Genomic DNA, 19,149 nt, shown 5'->3' with positions numbered 1-19,149 from the left:
AAAGATCATACATTGACACATCCTCGCGTTTCTTCTCCAGATAGCGAACAACAAAGAACAGTGACGTTCTTATTGTGTGCACGACTGTACGTCGCCCGAGGCAACGTTGCCTCGTCGTTTTGTACTCGTTTTATTAAGTTAAGAATAACAAAAATATAATGCGAGGAAAATGACAGGACTGAAATAATGGTAGACAAAATAATAGCATTTTTTATTTGTACATAGCATTATTTTATTTTGAACATCTGAAACGTTGATGTAGAAAAAGTAAACGTGTTATTTTATTTATACTAGAAAAAGATAAATAAGTATTACCTATCCTGTGCTCTATGGAATACAAAATATGATATATTGGACTGAATTATAAAAAAAAAATTGAAAAAAAAAACTGAATTTTAGTCAGGATAAAAAAATAATAGCATTTTTTATTTGTACATAGCATTATTTTGTTTTGAACATCTGAAACGTTGATGTAGAAAAAGTAAACGTGTTATTTTATTTATACTAGAAAAAGATAAATAAGTATTACCTACCCTGTGCTCTATGGAATACAAAATATGATATATTGGGCTGAATTATAAAAAAAAAATTGAAAAAAAAAACAGAATTTTAGTCAGGATAAAAAATATCTTTATTCGCTAGTTTCTTTATCAGATAATAAAATGGGTACCTACCATATATCTACCTACTGGAATATACTCGTACCAAAGTGATTACACTAGTATGTCCTACCTACATAGTCAGATCGTTTTCAACTATAGAACTCATTGATTAAACAATGTAGGTAGAGTCAATAAGAACTTACCATTCTACAATTAGTGCTTGTAATTATTCAAACCAGCGTTGAATATTATGGCCAGTTTACATTTCGAAGATTTTCGGATCATAATATAAGATAATTTTTTTTTAAACAGCTTGACAATGTTCATATTCAGACGCCTTTGAGAAAATTATGGACAACTCTCAGGCATACAGATATCCTCACGATTTTCCTTTACTGTTAAAGCAAGGGATACCTATAGCTTAGAATGCACATCCGAAAAGTTAGAGGTGCGTGTCTGGGATCGAACCATCGACTTTTCGAATAAGCGGCGGGCGTCGTATTATATTACTAGCTGATGCCCGCGACTTCGTTCGCGTGGATGTAACTTTTTTTAAATCCCGCGGGAACTCTATGATTTTCCGGAATAAAAAGTAGCCTATGTGCTAATCCAGGGTATAATCTATCTCCATTCTAAATTTCAGGCAAATCTGTCGAGTAGTTTTTGCGTGAAGGAGTAACAAACATACACACATACACACAAACTTTCGCCTTTATAATATTTTATTTATTTTACTTTATTTGTTAATATTAGTGTGATTGAGATTAAAATATCGCGTGGTTTATTTTCGCATTGCAGGCTAGCCCTCTTAGATTTCATTAACGGAACGTTGAAATAAAGACAGTGAAGAAATCTAGATGGATGTTCCGTTCGCAGCCTCACTGGATGAAAGTTTTAGAGGCATTAACGTTAATTAGCTCACGGGATTGCCTCAGATTTCCATTTAAAACGTTTAACCGTATGTCTATAATCCCAGGAAGTTTGAATAACAGTACTCAAAGCTGCCGGGCTTTAAGCCTGCATTGCAGAGGAAACTTTGTCAAGAGCGAGAATTCAATCCATATGTTAATTGGTTTTTGGAATTCGGGAAGCTTACCGAAATTTCGAATTACCTGAAACAAAAAGTTTTGTTAAATTAAATGGAATTGGATATTTTTATGAAACTTATTTAAAAAAAAAAGCTATTGTACTTACTATTTTTGCAGTTTTAAAGCTTTGATGTTATCTATCCACCTCTTAAAAAACCATAAACTAAAATAATGCTTACAAGTCTTATAAGCATTATTTTAGTTTTTAGCTTTATTCTATTTACAGATTTTTTGTTGAAATTTGTCCTATTTTAAATAGTATTATGACCCAGCTATCAATTTTTATAGATATGTAAAAAGTCCTGACTCACTCATCGTCACTCAGCCCAAATCGTTGGACCTAGAAAGTTTGAGAGAGGTTCCCTTTATCATTAAGACAAGGAATAAGACCGTATTTTTCGAAATTCCTGCGGGATAGAGAATAAAGAGGATTTATAATATTTTCGCTGAGCAAAGCCAAGGGTGGTACTTAGTGCAGCAATCGACCTCCCCAATAAATTAATCACAGTCAGAAAGCTTATATTTTACCAGGCGATTTAATTTTTTAATTATTTCTCGATTAAACATTAATTGAATTTCATTCTCGCCATATTGTTTGAAAGCAGATGAAAGCCGCCGATTGCGATGAAAATAAAATCTTTCTTTGTAGTAAAAGTGTCGACGAGTGCGGATATAAAATTTTACGTGCGCACAAATAGTCCATTCGTGGTCTCTAACGTTCAGTGCAGCTAAATGGTGGAACGATTGAATCGAATGCTATGGGATTTATACCATTTTTAGAGCATTGCGAAAGATAAAAGTAACGTTTAGCTGAAAATAACTTTTATAGGGTCCATACGCTTGACCATTGGTTTGTACTTTGTCCGATGAAATGTGATGTTATAGCACGGTATAGTGAAAGATACCTTAGCATGACTTCAACATAACACAACATGATATGTCTCATTCCATCTATCAATAAAGTATGACAACGTTAGCGTTATAATAAATTATTAACCCCCGACCCAAAAAGAGGGGTGTTATAATTTATAGAAACACTAGGTGATAAATATTACGACATTAAGATATGTATATTTAGTTCAAAAAATGGGGATCGTTACATTTTGTTGTAAAATAATAATTAACTTATATAATATTTTAAATCAACTTTAGTGAGTTCTGTTCAAAATTTATTACCTAAATTATTTATTTAAAAATCCGTTGAACAGTATTTTCCATTCTTCCTGGAGCTATACAAAACAATGGAAAATTGAAGAGCATTAATTACGTCACAAAGGCTTGTTCGTCTTGCAACGTCACCAAAGAACGGCAAACAATCGGGTGTCATAAAAACACAGTCAGTGACACTGGCAATGTTGCAAAATTAATTAAATAATTGAACACGTCACAAGCATACTTTGTTATGTTTTCTTTTATTTATTTTATTTATTTAATTAAGGAAGTTAGTAAAACTAAGTACTTAAATAATTAAGTATTAAAATAATAAAATGAAAAAGTAAGTAGAATTAGCATAAGTGGTAAAATAATATTTTTTCACAAACCTACCTATTGTTGATAACGTCACTGGTAGAATTTAATTAGTAACAAATAAATTTTCTTTGCGTTTACGAAATTCTGATGTTAATGTTATACCTAGTTCATTCCCGTGTCTGACGTTCTAATTAGGAGAGTTATTATTATTTTCTTTAAGGAAAAGTAAAAGTACTTAGTTCAAATATACACAATAAGTAGTTAATTAACCTCAGTCTGTTATATTTTTTAATTAACTCTTTAACAATCTCTTTTATTTTTTGCCATTAATATTTTTTATTATGATCATGTTGATAAATCTACATGAAAAATAACCAACAGATTATATTTTCAGGGTTCCGTACCCGAAGAGTACCACCCCTACGAGTACCTCTAAGACTCCGCTGTCAGTCCGTCCGTCCATCTGTATGTCAGCGGGCTGTATCTCGTAAAACATTTAGGCAGAGAGATCTGAAGTTTTCCTGTTTATCATTATTCTAGGAAAAGCTTTTTAGCTCAGTTGTTAGAAAATGTTTTTTTTTTCCAAAAATTACTTAAAAAGCAAAATTTAAATATGTTATCATAATAATAATGAATGTGTTTTAAATTTTACCCACATGAAGCTTGCACCACTAAATATAATAGTAACATAACTTATTTTTATTTGGAAATATCCGCGAATTTTTAACTTAAATTGTGAACAAAAGAATGGTATACGTCGGTAACGCTTACACCAGCAGGTAACACAAAAGAGCGCTTTGTATTATTTATTTATTCATGCGAAAGCAGATTGCCCGCCTCATGCATACATGTGCGACTTTTCCCTTTTTTTATGTTGTTTACCTGCGTTTTTTATTTGACACACAGATGAATATGATGAGAGTGAAAATATGGCACTGTTGTTGAGGTGGCGCGCCTGACTCGCTCCAAAATATTTCAGAAAAAAATCATATACTTTGTTCAGTTGCAGAGAGTAGCAATCCTGGCGTAACTTTGCGGAAGTCTAAATCCATACTTCCATACTAATACCACAATACTAATGACTAATTAATAATTTACTCATTAAAGTATTATTAATTTACTAATATACTAATTTTACTCATAATATTATAAATGCGAAAGTGTGTCTGTCTGTCTCTCTGCTAGCTTTTCAAGGTCCAACAGTTTAACCGACATTGATGAAAATTGGTACAGAATTAGCTTGCATCCCGGGGATGGGCATAGGCTACTTTTTATCCCGGAAAATCAAAGAGTTTCCACGAGATTCTTAAAAGCCCATCCGTGTAACCAATTCAAATATGAAATTTGGTACAGCTTGATTCCCGGAAATCGACATAGGCAACTTTTTATCCTGGAAAATCAGAGTTCCCACGGAATTTTTAAAAACCTAAATTGAAGCGGATGAAGTTGTGGGCATCACCTAGTTATAAAAAATGTAATATTACTTAGAAAAGCTGATGTTATCGATTTTTTAAATGAATTATTGATATTTCCTCTCAAATTATACGTGCGCGGGAGCATAATTATAGGCGCACAGGTTTATCCAGAGGGTTTCGATAGATAGAAACTCTAATCTATGGGTATCTAATAGCCGCTAGACACATCACACAAGCAGCAAAAGACAATGTTTTGTAGAACTGAGGATGTGAACATTTGTCCTGGATAAACTTTTTTGGTTGCTCAAAACAATGACAGTGAGTTATTTAATAACAGAAGAAAAGATCAAAAGTAATTTGTAGCATAAAACATTTCAAAAGTCAAGGTCGCACTCCTCATTCCTTCCCCGGAGGGATTATGAAAATGAGAGTTTATTTTACCATACATTTCCCATGACACTGACATTGACAGTGACAGCGTGATGCTTTGCTTAGTCACGCCGTACTTCTGTTGGAATTTTGGCTTTTTTTACATAAAATGTTCGGATAATAATATAAGCTGTTTCAGTGAGTAGATATTTTTTGCGTTGTGTTTTATATGGACTTTACGATACTGTTATTGTAATTTAAATTCAATCATGCTTTATTTTTATTTTGTATAGAGTAAATGCAAACAAAATCACCTATGAGTGAGTTGTTAAAAGTCGGCAATATCCGTACCTTTTCCCTGTATTAGAGACTAGCTGACGCCCGCGACTTCGTCCGCGTGGATTAAGGTTTTTCGAAATCCAGTGGGAAATCTTTGGTTTTCCGGGATAAAAAGTAGCCTATGTGTTAATCTAGGGTATTATCTATCTCCATTCCGAATTTCAGCCAAATCCGTCCAGTAGTTTTTGAGTGAAGGAGTAACAAACATACACACACACACACACACACACACACACACACACACACATGCAAACTTTCGCCTTTATAATATTAAGTGTGACAACAGATATCTTTTCTATTCTATTACGTATTTAGAATTCTGTGGATAAAAATAAGTTATGCTAACATCAATAACATGTCATATTATTATAATTTATAAAACAAAACACATCATAAGAATAGCTCTTCGGTAACGCATACGCAAACAGGTAACACGTAAAGAGCTTTTTGTTACTTATTCATGCAAAAGCAAATTGTCAGCCTTAAGCATACATGCGCTACTCCTTACTTATTCATATTAAGGTATTGTTCACTTATATTTCCAGACGACTACTTTAAATTAACATAAACAGAGCGGTGGAACGCACACCGGCAGGATGGAGTGCCTAGAGCCGAGGTGCGGCGTTGTTCTTGATAACAATTCAATGTACCTAAGCTTTATTTATGAATAGGTTTAACTGTACTGGGGCTCTTTCAACTTGAGTTAGATGCGTGCGGTAACTAAGTATACTTAGACGCATGATGCCTGTGCGTGTGCCTCATGGTTCGCTGGCAATAGAGCATGCGCACGCACGAGGGAGAGTGCGTGTACCACTGTCAGACAAAAAAAAACTAAATTAAAATCGGTTCATTAGTTTAGGTGCTACGATGCCACAGACAGATACACACATACATAGATACACACGTCAAACTTATGACACCCTTCTTTTTAGGTCGGGGGTTAAAAAATACTCAGCTCAACTCCGACCGTATGTATGCTTTGGCCCTTATTTGTAGCAATTCCCACTAGACAGAATTGTAGATACTGAAACATCCATAGGTACATTAATATTATAAAAGCGATTGTGTATCTGTTTATCTCTCCGTCTGTTTTATAAGGTACCGAAGAAGAAACTTTTAACTTGCCCTATGAAGGCGAATATAATATTGTGACACTTTTTATTCCAGGAAAACTACCACCCAGTGGAATCAGGCATGGAGGTGGATAAAACACGACGCGATCGCCATTTGAGATCTCCAACCCCACTCCATGGAGCCCTCGACAAGGGGTGCAATCTGTCTACTAGGTGAGACCTACTACTTCTGGAGTGAGCTTAGCGAGCCGGAGTGAACACTTCGGCGGGGAGGGGCAATGCACGCACAACAGATGGAAACATTTAAGTGTGGAAACCAGCCCCGATAGAAGAAAGAAGAAAGAGGAAAGAAGAAAGAGGAAAGAAGAAAGAGGAAAGAAGAAAGAAGAAAGGAGAAAGGAAAACGAAGAAAGAAGAAAGAAAGAAGTCCAAAGTTGTGCAAAGTTGTGAAAACAAACCTGAGTCCGCGTGAACGAATTCGCGGGCACAAGCTAATACCTACTATAAAGTTGGTGTTCCAATACACCACAGAATATTCACTGATACGCTCTGACCATCCAAAGCTAATACCTACTATAATGTCGGTGTTCCAATACACCACAGGATATTTACTGATGCGCTCTGGGTAAACATCCAGCTAGAAACGCTCGCACCGAAATTGAACTTTAGCGACTTAAAAAATAAAGAAGACATGTTTACTGTTTGCTAAAACCGTTAAAAGCATCCTGAAATTCTCGAAACAAGTTTTGCCAAGTACAAAGTTGAAAAAGAAATAAGATTTTAAAAGGATTTTTGTGACCAAACTTTTAAAAGTACTTTTAAAAGTTGAGATTGGGGTTTTCAGGTTGATTAATTTATTGATCACCCATAAATCAAGTAGAAAATTCTAAAAATTTACCGATAAGATCGATCCACCGTACATTATTTTGCAAAGATTATTTAATGAACTGATCTTTTCTACGCATACTTTCAAACTATTATTATAAATGCCAAATTTTGTCTGTCTGTCTGTCTGGAAATAATATTGTGTTACTTTTATCTAGAAAAATCAAAGAGTCCCCACGGGGTTTTTAGGAAAACCCTAAATACGTGCAGGTGAAGTCGCGGGCATCGTCTGTTCATAATAAAAACATAAATTGACTTAGACTACTAAACTAAACTTTTTACTAAACTGACTAAGTTAAGACTTTTTGTATGCAGGTGGATTTACTTTATAAGATACACCCCCATACATCATCACCAACCAACAGACGTCTACTGTTTGTACATGGGTCTCTAGCAGAAACTTCCACATCCCCCATACAGAAAGGATTAAAAGAAATTCCATCGAGAGAAGTCGGGGCTGGTTAACCAATAGTTTATATTTTTTCTAGCCGCTCCTTGCATTATTTTTAGTATCTACTTAATAGAAAGCCACCCTAAGACTTGAGGACCATTTCACCGCTACCAATACTTAACTGGTGCTTGCATAGCTATTAACTTTAATAGCTTCCTGGCTAATGTGTGAACGGGGACTGGGGACTGCACTTGTTTTGCTCGTAAAGGCACGCGGCAATAAAAGCACCATGTGGCTTCATAGGCAATATATCTTCATCGCGCCTTTTATGAACTTCTGGTACTAGTTCTTGCATTTGTGTTGAGTAAAGTTTTTTAATAAAAGCTTTATCACACAAATATTATAAAGGCGAAAGTTTGTGTGTATGTGTGTGTATGTTTATTACTCCTTCACGCAAATTAGAATTAAGATACATAGTATCCTGGATTAACACATAGGCTACTTTTTATCCCGAAAAATCAAAGAATTACTACTATAGAGATTTCGAAAAACTAAATCCACGCGAACGAAGTCGCGGGCATCAGCTAGTTCATAAGATTAAGAATTTTCCATTGAAAATGCTAATTAAATTTATATTTTTTTCGAGGGGAAATGCAATCAATGCAATAAAATTTTACTGAGAAACTTTTTCTAAAGTAACAACAATATTGGTTATTGTAATTCACTCGTATATTTCCTCAAAAAGACTAGAACTCAGAGCCGTAAAGGTAGTTTAAAAGAAAGTAATGAAATATTTCCATGTTTTATACTAAAGCTACAAGGTCCTTATTTCCCATGCCAATAAAATATCATTAACAGAGTTTACTTAAGGCTATGCCGACCAAGTTTCCCCCCAAATTCTTGGTCAGGAATTAAAATGTTGTGACGCTTATAACTGATAATTTAACTTGAAGAGACGTTAAACATAGTACCGAAAATGCATTTTCCTCATCAGTACTTAGGTTTGACCATAGTACACTGGGGTATGGCTTTAAACTATTAGAAAATCACAAGCGGTCATTGGTCTAGAGTAAAACAAAATTTTCCGATTGAAAACTGTTTCCTCGAACAGTAAACAAGCTTGTTTATAAAGTCGGTAAAGTTCAATACGGGCGATACGGGCAAAACGTTTAACCAAACAATTCCGATTTCCGGCCACATCCGGAATGCACGATGCAATCTATTTATTGCAATTTTGTCTATTCTCTCTCCAATTCGTATTCCTCATTGCTCAGGGTCGTTACCCTTTCGTTTAATCACGTAACCATTGTCCCAATTTCGGATACTTGGGTATCAAATGGTAGCCGAACCCAAATGATTTTTTAACTTAGTTTTCATTGTTACAGCCGAAGCACACTCAGTGCGACATATCTGTCGCAACTTTTTTGTTTTTTTATTCAGATACAAATTAGCGCTTGACTGCAATCTCACCTGGTGATAAGTGATGATGCAGTCTAAGATGGAAACGGGCTAACCTGGAAGGGGTATGGCAGTTTTCATTAAACCTATACTCCTTTGGTTTCTACACGGCATCGTACTGGAACGCTAAGTCGCTTAGCGGCACGGTTTCGCCGGTAATGGTAACTAGCCACGGCCGAAGCCTCCCACCAGACAGACTCTTTTGCAATGCTTTCTCGATAAAATGGCCGTGAGAAAGCGTTGTCGAACTATACAAGTGTAATTTAAAAATTTATAACACCCCTGACAAGTGAAGGTTACAGTAACTAGAAAAGAGCTGATAACTTTCAAACGGCTGAACCGATTTTCTTGGATTATAGCTAAGAACACTCTCGATCAAGCCACCTTTCAAACAAAAAAAAACTAAATTAAAATTGGTTCATTAGTTTAGGAGCTACAATGCCACAGACAGATACACAGATACACACGTCAAACTTATAACACCCCTCTTTTTGGGTCGGGGGTTAAGAGGGCTCTCTCCGTCACTCGTTTCATACAATCGTAGTTCCAATTTCATTTGAATATTAAGCAACCAAAGTCCATGAAATTTTGCAGACATATTCTAGAAACTAATATCTATGTCTGTGGTTTTCCAGATTTCTGTTAAAATATTCGGTTTCAAAGTTACGCGGTCTTAATAATTTTCATACAAATCTTTGAGCCCCTGTAATTTTAAAACTACATATTTTTAGAAAAATCTAAAACACCACAGACACAGATATTAGTTTCTAGAATATGTCTGCAAAATTTCATGGACTTTGATTGCTTAATATTCAAATGAAATTGGAACTACGATTGTATGAAACGAGTGGAAACGAGTGACGGAGAGAGCCCTGTTAATAAGTATTAGCGGCCGTTTGCTCTAGAAGTTGTCAATTACTTCGACATTTGCAAATGTAGAGACGTTAGAAGTTCGGCGATACATTGTATTTACATTAGTTACTTGCTCAAACTAATTTGTGGTAGGGTTTTGAACAGAGGGCCTGTTTTGTAACTGCGCAAAACAAGAAAAGTTTCAATTACCGATATATTACCGAGTTTGTTCGTTGAAATCTACTTATAGCATGCGACAGGCCGAGATGGCAATCGGGGGGGGGGGGGGGGGGGGGGGAGCGCTCCGTACACCTGCAAAGTAGGTACAGCGTTTTTTAGAAAACAATTAAGTTTTTGGCTAAGCTTGCTTTACTTTGTCTTTTTTGCCAAGGTGCTACGCGTACCTTTTGTACCTACATCTATCGTGTTTTGTTTTATTATACTTTCAAAACATTAATTTCAACCTTATGTGAAGTGGATAAAGTTGAGTTTAAGTTATTACCCAAAAGACGCTGCACCTTTAACTCAAATCCACTCCATACTTTACATCATACATACTTACCTACATTTACATTTATCGGATTTAATACGCAAGCAAATAACTACTGATTTCTGAAGACATTTTAGTTTTCTTTGTTTTTATTTGTATGTAGGTCCTCGTAATGCTATCCAATGAGAAAAACAATTAATTAAAGCTTTGTAATAAAATTGCGAAAGTGGGAAACAGTTTGCAATTAGCGACGAACAAAGTAGGTGGTGTAAGAGGATTACATTGTATAGATAGGTCACATAGATAGGACTTGTAGTTACATTCGTCTATTCGTATTTATTACTAGCTGTGCTCGCGACTTCGTTCGCGTGGAATAGTGACTTTTCGGGCAGCATGTACGTTAAAAATGTTCGCCGTGATTCTTTAAATTGGCATAACTTTTTTATTTATGAACCGATTGACATGAAATAAACACTAAATGTTAAGTGAAGCTTACTACAATATATAAGTGAAAACCGTATCTAAATCGAATAAGCCGTTTCTGATATTAGCGTGCACAAACACACAGACAAACAGACAAACAGACAAAAAAAAAATTAATCACAATTTCGGGTTCGGCATCGATATAATAACAACCCCTGCTACTTTTTTTTATATATTTCCATTGTACAGACACCACTTTTCTACAATTTTATTATATGTAATAATATATAGATTAATTCGTATTCAATTAACAAGAGAACTTTTGTTTGATTCAAGATATTGGAAAGGATACCGATATTGGCAAAGATCTTAGTTCTGCCAACCATTGCTTGCTTTTCAAAGTTTAAACTGCCTACGGCATTCGTTTCATGAGTTAACCACACTTGCGAAAGTATCCGTCTGTTTTGTCTTTTCAAGGAAAACACGCTAAGCCGATCTTTATGATAAGCGCTGAAATAGATGTTTTTTTATGTGCTTAGTGTGTGATTGTTTATCTCACCAATTAGATAAAATTTGAGCGTCTAAACACTTAAACGTTAAAGCAAAATGTACTTTAACAAACATGTTTAAAGGCTCAAGTTCGTCCATTTATCTACCGTCCAAGAGTAATCCTTATGAAAATAAAATCACTGGTACAGAATTTTTGATTTTAAATCAAGGTGTTTAGGTCCACTTTACTCTGACATTATTGTGTTTCGTCTCTTGAATCTACCACGTTTCGCGTTAGTGAGATATAAAATCTCGTACTAAGCACATTGGAGACAGTTCTACTGGGGAGAGCGTTACAAACTACGTAACATTTTTAGTCCAAAATCTCTGTCAGTAGGTCTTCGATTGTGATGGCCTTAATAACTTAGGGTTTTATAACGTAGCCGGACTGAGGTTCTTATAAAATAGTGCACTATAGTGCAAGTTACTCAACGGGCAATGAAGTAAATTAATTTTGTAACATCTCTTCTAATCTGATATCATTAGATTCGTAGGAGAGCCGGAGTAACCGACAAAGCTCAGCGAATCGTAAAGCTGAAGTGGCTGAATTATCTGGTACTAGCGACCCGCCCCGGCTTCGCACGAGTGGACATTTATTTTTTCTATTTTCCGGGATAAAATATAGCCTATACGGATTCGGAAGAATCCCTCTAAGTAATGGTAAAAGCAATTTTGAAATCGGTCCAGTAGTTTTTGAGCCTATTCAATACAAACATACAAAAATACAAAGGTTTCCTCTTTATAATGTTAGTATAGATGGCATATAGTTTAAATCATGAGTATCTGAAGGGTATTGACATAGGATCTCAAGGACAAATCAATCAAGCAATAAACCAACAAACAATTTCACTTTCGCATTTATAATATGAGTAGTGATTTAATGGCTAGGCAAGACCGTTCAGTGTAACCTTCACTTAAAGTTTTTCAATTTCGCAACACGTAGGTACTTTGTCCTGATTGTAAAAGGATTAGTTGCACCGCTTCGGCGCTTAGACGTCGCCCCGTTAAAGTTTTAACACGACGGAACAGTCAGCAGGTGTTTTTAAAGCGCTTTTGTAAAGGATTTAACTGTGCACTCCGACTGCTGAATGCATCTCCGTTGCAATAACATCAAGTGTAAACGTTTTTTGATTCGCTTTTCAGGTTTTACTGTCGAAGAGATTTTAAAAAAAAGGTATTTTTTTCAAAGGAACCTCGAGCCCGTTTGAATTGCTATTCGGTATTCAAAAAGATATGACTACAGCACTTTGTTGTACCGGTTTTATTCATAACTTCGAGAAAATTATACAGATCAGCCGACCACGTCTGTACGGTAAAGATGTATCTTTACCGTATTAGTCTTTGGTATAAACACACTTAATTGGTATATACAAACCTGCAGGCATCTTACTAATATTAAAAATGCAATAGTGTTTGTTTGTTGGTTTAAATTTCAATCACGCTGCCATCCTACTTAATATTATAATACGTGAATGTTTGTATGAATGGATGTTTGTTACTCTTTCAGGATTTTGCCGAAATTTGACATGAAGATAGATTATACCCTGGATTGACACATAGGCTACTTTTTATCCCGGAGAATCAACGAGTTCCCACGGGATTTTTAAAAACCTATATCCACGGGAACGAAGTCGCGGGCATCAGGTAGTAGAACAATAAATTATTCTTTTTGCATGGATATAGGTACATATTTAAGAACAGAGTGGGACATAGGTAAGGAAGAATTAGAGTCCATGGGGTTTTCGAAACCTTAAAACCACGCGGACGAAATTGGGAGCATCTTCTTTCCAGTTTCCTGTATATACTTAGGTACTTTATTATGTAAATAAAAATACAACTCATGCTACCACAACACTACTCGTACCCATACAATTTGGTTACTCGTGTGGATACAGATACAGATATATTATGCGGCCTAATGTCATTCTCAGTTGGCAGAGTACCAAATGTTGCCGCCGCACAATGCATGTCAATATTTACAAAGACGTTACTGTATGGGGTTTTTGATGATGTAAAAAGAATGTCAGTTGATAATTAATTGCAAAAATGTGGTTGCACTGTCAAAGCTGAAAGCCTGGTTAAAAAATAAGTATATTTTTACGACAGAACAGTCTTAATTGATCTAAGTTTTGGCGCAATATATATGTGTATTACATTCGGAATGTCCGTACTCCGGAGTTTGATCTCTAACTTTTCAGAGTTATGGTGTTTTAAACACTATATACACAATGCTGTGACGGCGAAGGAAAACATCGCGAGGAAACCTGCATGCCTGAGTTCTCCATAATTTTCTCAGAGGTGTGTAAAACAAAAATAAGCATTATATTTTTAACTAATTAGAATATAGATGGTCAACACTGCCTCATCTGCCTGTAAAATTACTATTCAGTCGAAGATACTCGGATATTTTCTTGAATTTTATTCAAATGAAATGCATAGCTAAATAGGGATTTAAAAATCCTTGTAAACGATTGCGCCAACACAAAGCCTTTGGCCGGACGCAGCCTTCCGGATGTCCATTCGACGGCTTTCAGGAAATTACCATTTCACTCGGCATTTTTCAATTGTTCTTGTAAATCCTTCGTTTTCTTGAGTCTAGAAAATATTTGCTGAAATGGTAGAGAAAAATCTACTAAATTTTTAACGCTTCGAACAATAGATAGTAAATATTTGCAGTACAATACTTGCCTACTTGAAAATGACGATTGATAGCATCGGGCATCTCTTTACGGAATTTTTGTTTAACGTGTAAATATTTAACCCCGAATCCATACCCTGACGAGTACGCCTTTTTTTAAATATGTGTGAACAGACGGGTCACCTCCGAGATGTAGTTCAATAGATTAGGAAGCTGATGTGACAATAATTAATTTTGAGGTTCCAAGGCGTTTGAATGTGACCTTGCTTAAAAAACCGGCCAATGATAAATCAAAAACTATTATGCATAAAAATAAATAAAAATCTCTTTTAGAATGTACAGATAAAGCCCTTTCATATGATACTCCATTTGGTATTATAGTTATTATGAAAATTTAAACATATTTTAATTTTTTTTTAATGATGCAACCACAAATTCACGGTTTTCGGATTTATTCCTTTACTTGTGCTATAAGATCTACCTACCAGACAAATTTCATGATTCTAGGTCAACGGAAAGTACCCTATAGGTTTTCTTGACAGACACGATGGACGGACGGACAGACAGACAGACAACAAAGTGATCCTATAAGGGTTCCGTTTTTCTTTTGAGGTACGGAACCCTAAAAATCAACTAAATTGACAATCTTCGCTTCGAACCATAGTAGTATTAGTAAATAGTAAATATATAGCAGATAGTAAATATTTTCAGCTAAATCTATTCAGTAATTTTTGCGTGAAAGAGTAATAAACATACACAAACCCATACAAACTTTCGCCTTTACAATATTACCTACTGTGATGCCGGTTACCCAGTATATAGGCGTTTATATTTTCCTGCATGTCTATAAAGTTGGAGAGCGATTTACTCGCATTTGCCAATTTTGCTCGTTAGAAGCACAACCCGATAGTAGATAATGCGAATTCAAAAGAGTTATCGTCCTAGTTCGTTCTTTCATGGCTTTTCACGGTATAGGGAAATCATTTGTAAGAAAAACATTTTCCAAGAAACTTACTCAGTCACTTGAACTAAAAAGTTGTATTGTTAACGATTCGACTCGACAAAACTTGGTTCGCGTTTGTTTTGAATAACGATTTAGATTGGCTCAATTTCTAAATCTCACGATGTTTTGTGCTATGTTTAAATTGTACTTTAACTTAAATGTAACAGTTTTTCCTTGTTGTGTGATGTTATTATCTAGTATGTTAGCCGACTTCGAAAAAAGGAGGAGGTTCACAATTCATCGGAATCTTTTTTTTCAAACATAATAAAATTTTATTTAATATTTTTGTAATTTGGTTTACGTAACCATGGATCATGGAAATCCCGTAAAGTAAAAGTTATACAAAATACTCTTTTTTTGTATCTAAGCACTGGTAGATGAAGTTTACTTGAAAAGAATTTAATCTCAATTTTGACTTAATTGTGGGCTGGAATGTTTTTCAGAAAATACGGCTAATTAATAACTACTTACCGGTTTTTTTGTTCTGCCACAGGTTCTGTAAACGTGCGAAGGCGACCTTAGAACTATCCATTATAACTCGGTCGCGCTAAGTGGTAATGGCGATTAAACTAAGTCTTACCTGTAACCATTTGATCCTAGTGATGTTTTCTTCCGTAACGCTCAGAGCTTGCCTTTCTCCCAACTTATACGTCTCATCATAATACATGTACTCCGTGAACGTTAACCCACTAGTGGTGTACTGCTGCGTAAAATATATCGATATAGTCCCGTTCACGATATCATGCTCGATAATCCATTTGCACTTGATAGGGACGGGGAACGGGTTGGGGAAGTTTGGGGTCTGGATGACCCCAACGGGGCCTTTCAGTCGGCCCCCGCATGTTTGGGGGCCCTGGTGTTCTCTGATGTCCCCGTCAGATGAAACGATGTCCGCTGTGATGGTGATTAGTGTGATGCTGATGAACTGTTGCATCGTCAGCCTGGAACAAAGAAAACATCTGTTACGATATTTTGAAAGAATTTTGACGATTTTACCCAAAAAAAAAAAAAACGTAGGGAATTCGTGGCTCATATAGTCATATATCAAAAACATACTACTGGTTCGGAGTTTAGATTCTATTGAGAAGAGCTGGTAAGAAACTCAGTATCAGTTACTCTTTTCAAAAGCTTAACAACATATACCTATATCAATGTTGTAAATCATTAAACATAGTAGGTATGTCAAGTAGGCAGGGATTGAATACAATTGCTCAGTCATCAATATTCCGAAATGCAAGTGTGATAATACAAACTACGAACAGAAATCTAAGATGTTGGTTTTGTAAGGAAGTCATTATCATTTTAATTTAGTACAATATAAATATCTAATAAGTTCCAATGCTCAAAACCTATTTTTTTTATTATATAGCAGGTAGATCGTTCTGGGTTGATCTTTCCAAAAAAATTAAAAAAATGTTTTACAAAGGTGACCCGACGAAGTCATTTCCTGCTAATTAAATTTCTAACGAAATTTACGTCCTTTGGGAAAATAACGCTCCGAAACTCCCGTGCGTTGGCAATTAACTCTTTTCGGTAAAGAAAAACTTGGCTTATCGACTTTTTTAAAAGTAGGAAACCTCGTTTTTGGAAACCTTTACAAACGTTAATTATTTCGGTAAACTAGCATATGTCCGCGACTTCGTCCGCGTGGACTACACGAATTTCAAACCCCTATTTTACCCCATTGGGTAAATTTTTCCCCCCTTGGGGGTTGAATTTTCAAAAATTCTTTCTTAGCCGATGTTTACGTCACAATAGTTATCTGCATGCCAAATTTCAGCTCGGTCCGTTCAGTACTTTGAGTTTTGCGTTGATAGATCAGTCAGTCAGTCGGTCAGACAGCTTTTTCTTTCATATATTTAGATTAAACAAAAGACCGGCCGGGCTCTACCTGTAGTAAAAAATACACCCTAACCTAAGTCTAATCCTAATCATAATCCTACTAATATTATAAATGTGAAAGTGTGCATGTTTGGATGTTTGTTACTCAATCACGCAAAAACTACTGGACAGATTTGGCTGAAATTTGTAATGGAGACAGATTATACCCTGGATTAACATATAGGCTACTTTTTATTCCGGAAACTCAAAGAGTTCCCGCGGGATTTTTTGCCGCGCGGAAGAGTTGCCGCGAGTCGCAGGCATCAGCTAGTTTACTTATAATGTGCGGCCAGCTTAAAGTCCCCACTTGACGTTTGGCAAACATGTTTGGCGAATGCAGGCCAATATTTTGATGGAAACCCCCGTCATTTCATAGAAACCAATTTCAAAAAGGCGGCCATGCATTCCTGACGGAGCAAAAATACTCCATAAGTAGGTAGTCCTGTACATAAAACTAGCCTAAGAACATATGTTTTAGAAATGTGGAGCGCTTGCAATGAATATTAAAATCACAAATTAATTTATGAGGATGCTCATTTTGTTGACGACATTTATTGTGTGTTCTTTTGGGAAAAAATCGCTTTTGCAATTACTAGAACTCATTTACTATAGTTTGAAATGGAAAAGATTAGTTTTCGGATTCTTTGAAACGTCTTTATTAAAATATTAGTAGATTAAATCCTTTAAACTAGAATTTCTTTGAAATGTGTGTTGTTCTCTAATGTGTTTGAACTATGTAATAATTACCAACATCTTGTAACACACATTATGCAAATAAAGGATTATTATTATTATTATCTATATAACTAACTCTCACGCCCGGTTACAAAATAGATATATATAAAAGCCAAAGAGAATATAATATACTTACATACATAAAAATAAATAAACCTACATACACATTTACATAAATACATATTTGTACCGGGCGGAGGATTACGCCCCGGCAGGGGAGACCAAACGGCCGGGGGTCAGGGCGACAGGTTGAGAAAGCGGCGGACTATCCTAGCCGAGTCTAGCAAGACCGCTTTTTGCATCCTGGCTGCGAGCGAACTGCCACGGAACCCCAGTCGCCTCAGATGGTGAGCGAGGCTGACTGGGATCAACCCGTTTGCAGATATGACGATTGGGATGATTTCAGTGGACCCCACATGCCACATGTCGGAAACCTCGTGAGCCAGATCAAGATACTTACGTTTTTTCTCCGTCTCAGCTCTCACGAGGTTCTCGTCATATGGAATGGTGATGTCCACCAAAAACACCCTCGACTGTGCCCGATCCACCACCACGATGTCAGGCTTATTCGCTAGAATAGTCCTGTCCGCGATGATGGACCGGTCCCAATAGAGCCGGACTCCGTCGCGCTCGAGTACCGGCACCGGTGTGTACTTGTAATACGGCAACCTCTCATCCAGGAGACCGTACTTCAGAGCAAGCTCTTGGTGAAGGATTTTGGCTGCTTGGTTGTGTCTGTGCAGATACTCAGTGTTGGCAAGCGCTGAACATCCCGAAAGCACATGTCTGAGTGACTCACCGGGATGGCGACAAGCTCGACAGATGTCGTGAGTGCCATCCTTCAGAATGTACTTTCGGTAGTTCCGCGTCTTAACCACCTGATCTTGTATCGCACAGACAAAACCTTCGGTTTCCCCGAAGAGGTCACCAAAGCGCAACCATTGCACGGACGCTTTTTTATCTACGTGTGGCTCATTAAGAGCTTTTAAAAAGCGTCCGTGCAACTCCTTCTCCTTCCATACGGCCTCCCGGTCAGAGGTGCTAAGTACCACCGGTTTCTGCCACTCGGTTTTGGCTAAGGATAGTGGAGTGAGGCCTTTATCACATTCTATGACTTCTCTATGCATGGGGGACCCCCTCATCGTCTCAAAGTAGGTTCTGAGGTTGGATATCTCCCGGTTATGCATGGTCTTGGCGCTTAATACGCCTCGACCACCACATTTCCGGGGGATATACAACCTCATCACAGACGATTTTGGGTGGTGCATGCGATAGAGAGTCATAGTCGCGCGGACTTTTCTATCCAGGGCGTCAAGTTCGGTCTGAGTCCAACTGAGCACGCCAAAGGTGTACATGAGGACGGGCATAACCCAGCCGTTATAAGCTCGGACCTTATTGGCGCCTGACAAATAACTTTTACAGATTTTCGTCAGACGGCCAAAAAAGGCCTCGCAAACAGACTGTTTCATGTCCGCCTCTTTTACCCCT

General features: G+C 36.5%; 1 protein-coding gene across 2 annotated transcripts in view; it reads right to left on the bottom strand.

The window, feature by feature from the left end:
- LOC123875184 overlaps positions 1-19,149 on the bottom strand; it is a 494,986-nt gene that overhangs the window by 201,523 nt on the left and 274,314 nt on the right. For both annotated transcript variants that reach the window (XM_045920875.1, XM_045920874.1), the window contains exon 2: positions 15,626-15,986. In XM_045920875.1, the coding sequence (XP_045776831.1) occupies positions 15,626-15,986 (361 nt within the window). The remainder of the gene's footprint in view (positions 1-15,625; positions 15,987-19,149) is intronic.

This window comes from Maniola jurtina, chromosome 19, assembly GCF_905333055.1.
Source record: "Maniola jurtina chromosome 19, ilManJurt1.1, whole genome shotgun sequence".
Classification (NCBI taxonomy): domain Eukaryota; kingdom Metazoa; phylum Arthropoda; class Insecta; order Lepidoptera; family Nymphalidae; genus Maniola; species Maniola jurtina.
Note: the sequence above shows the minus strand (reverse complement) of the source record. Positions and strands in the feature narration are given on the sequence as shown.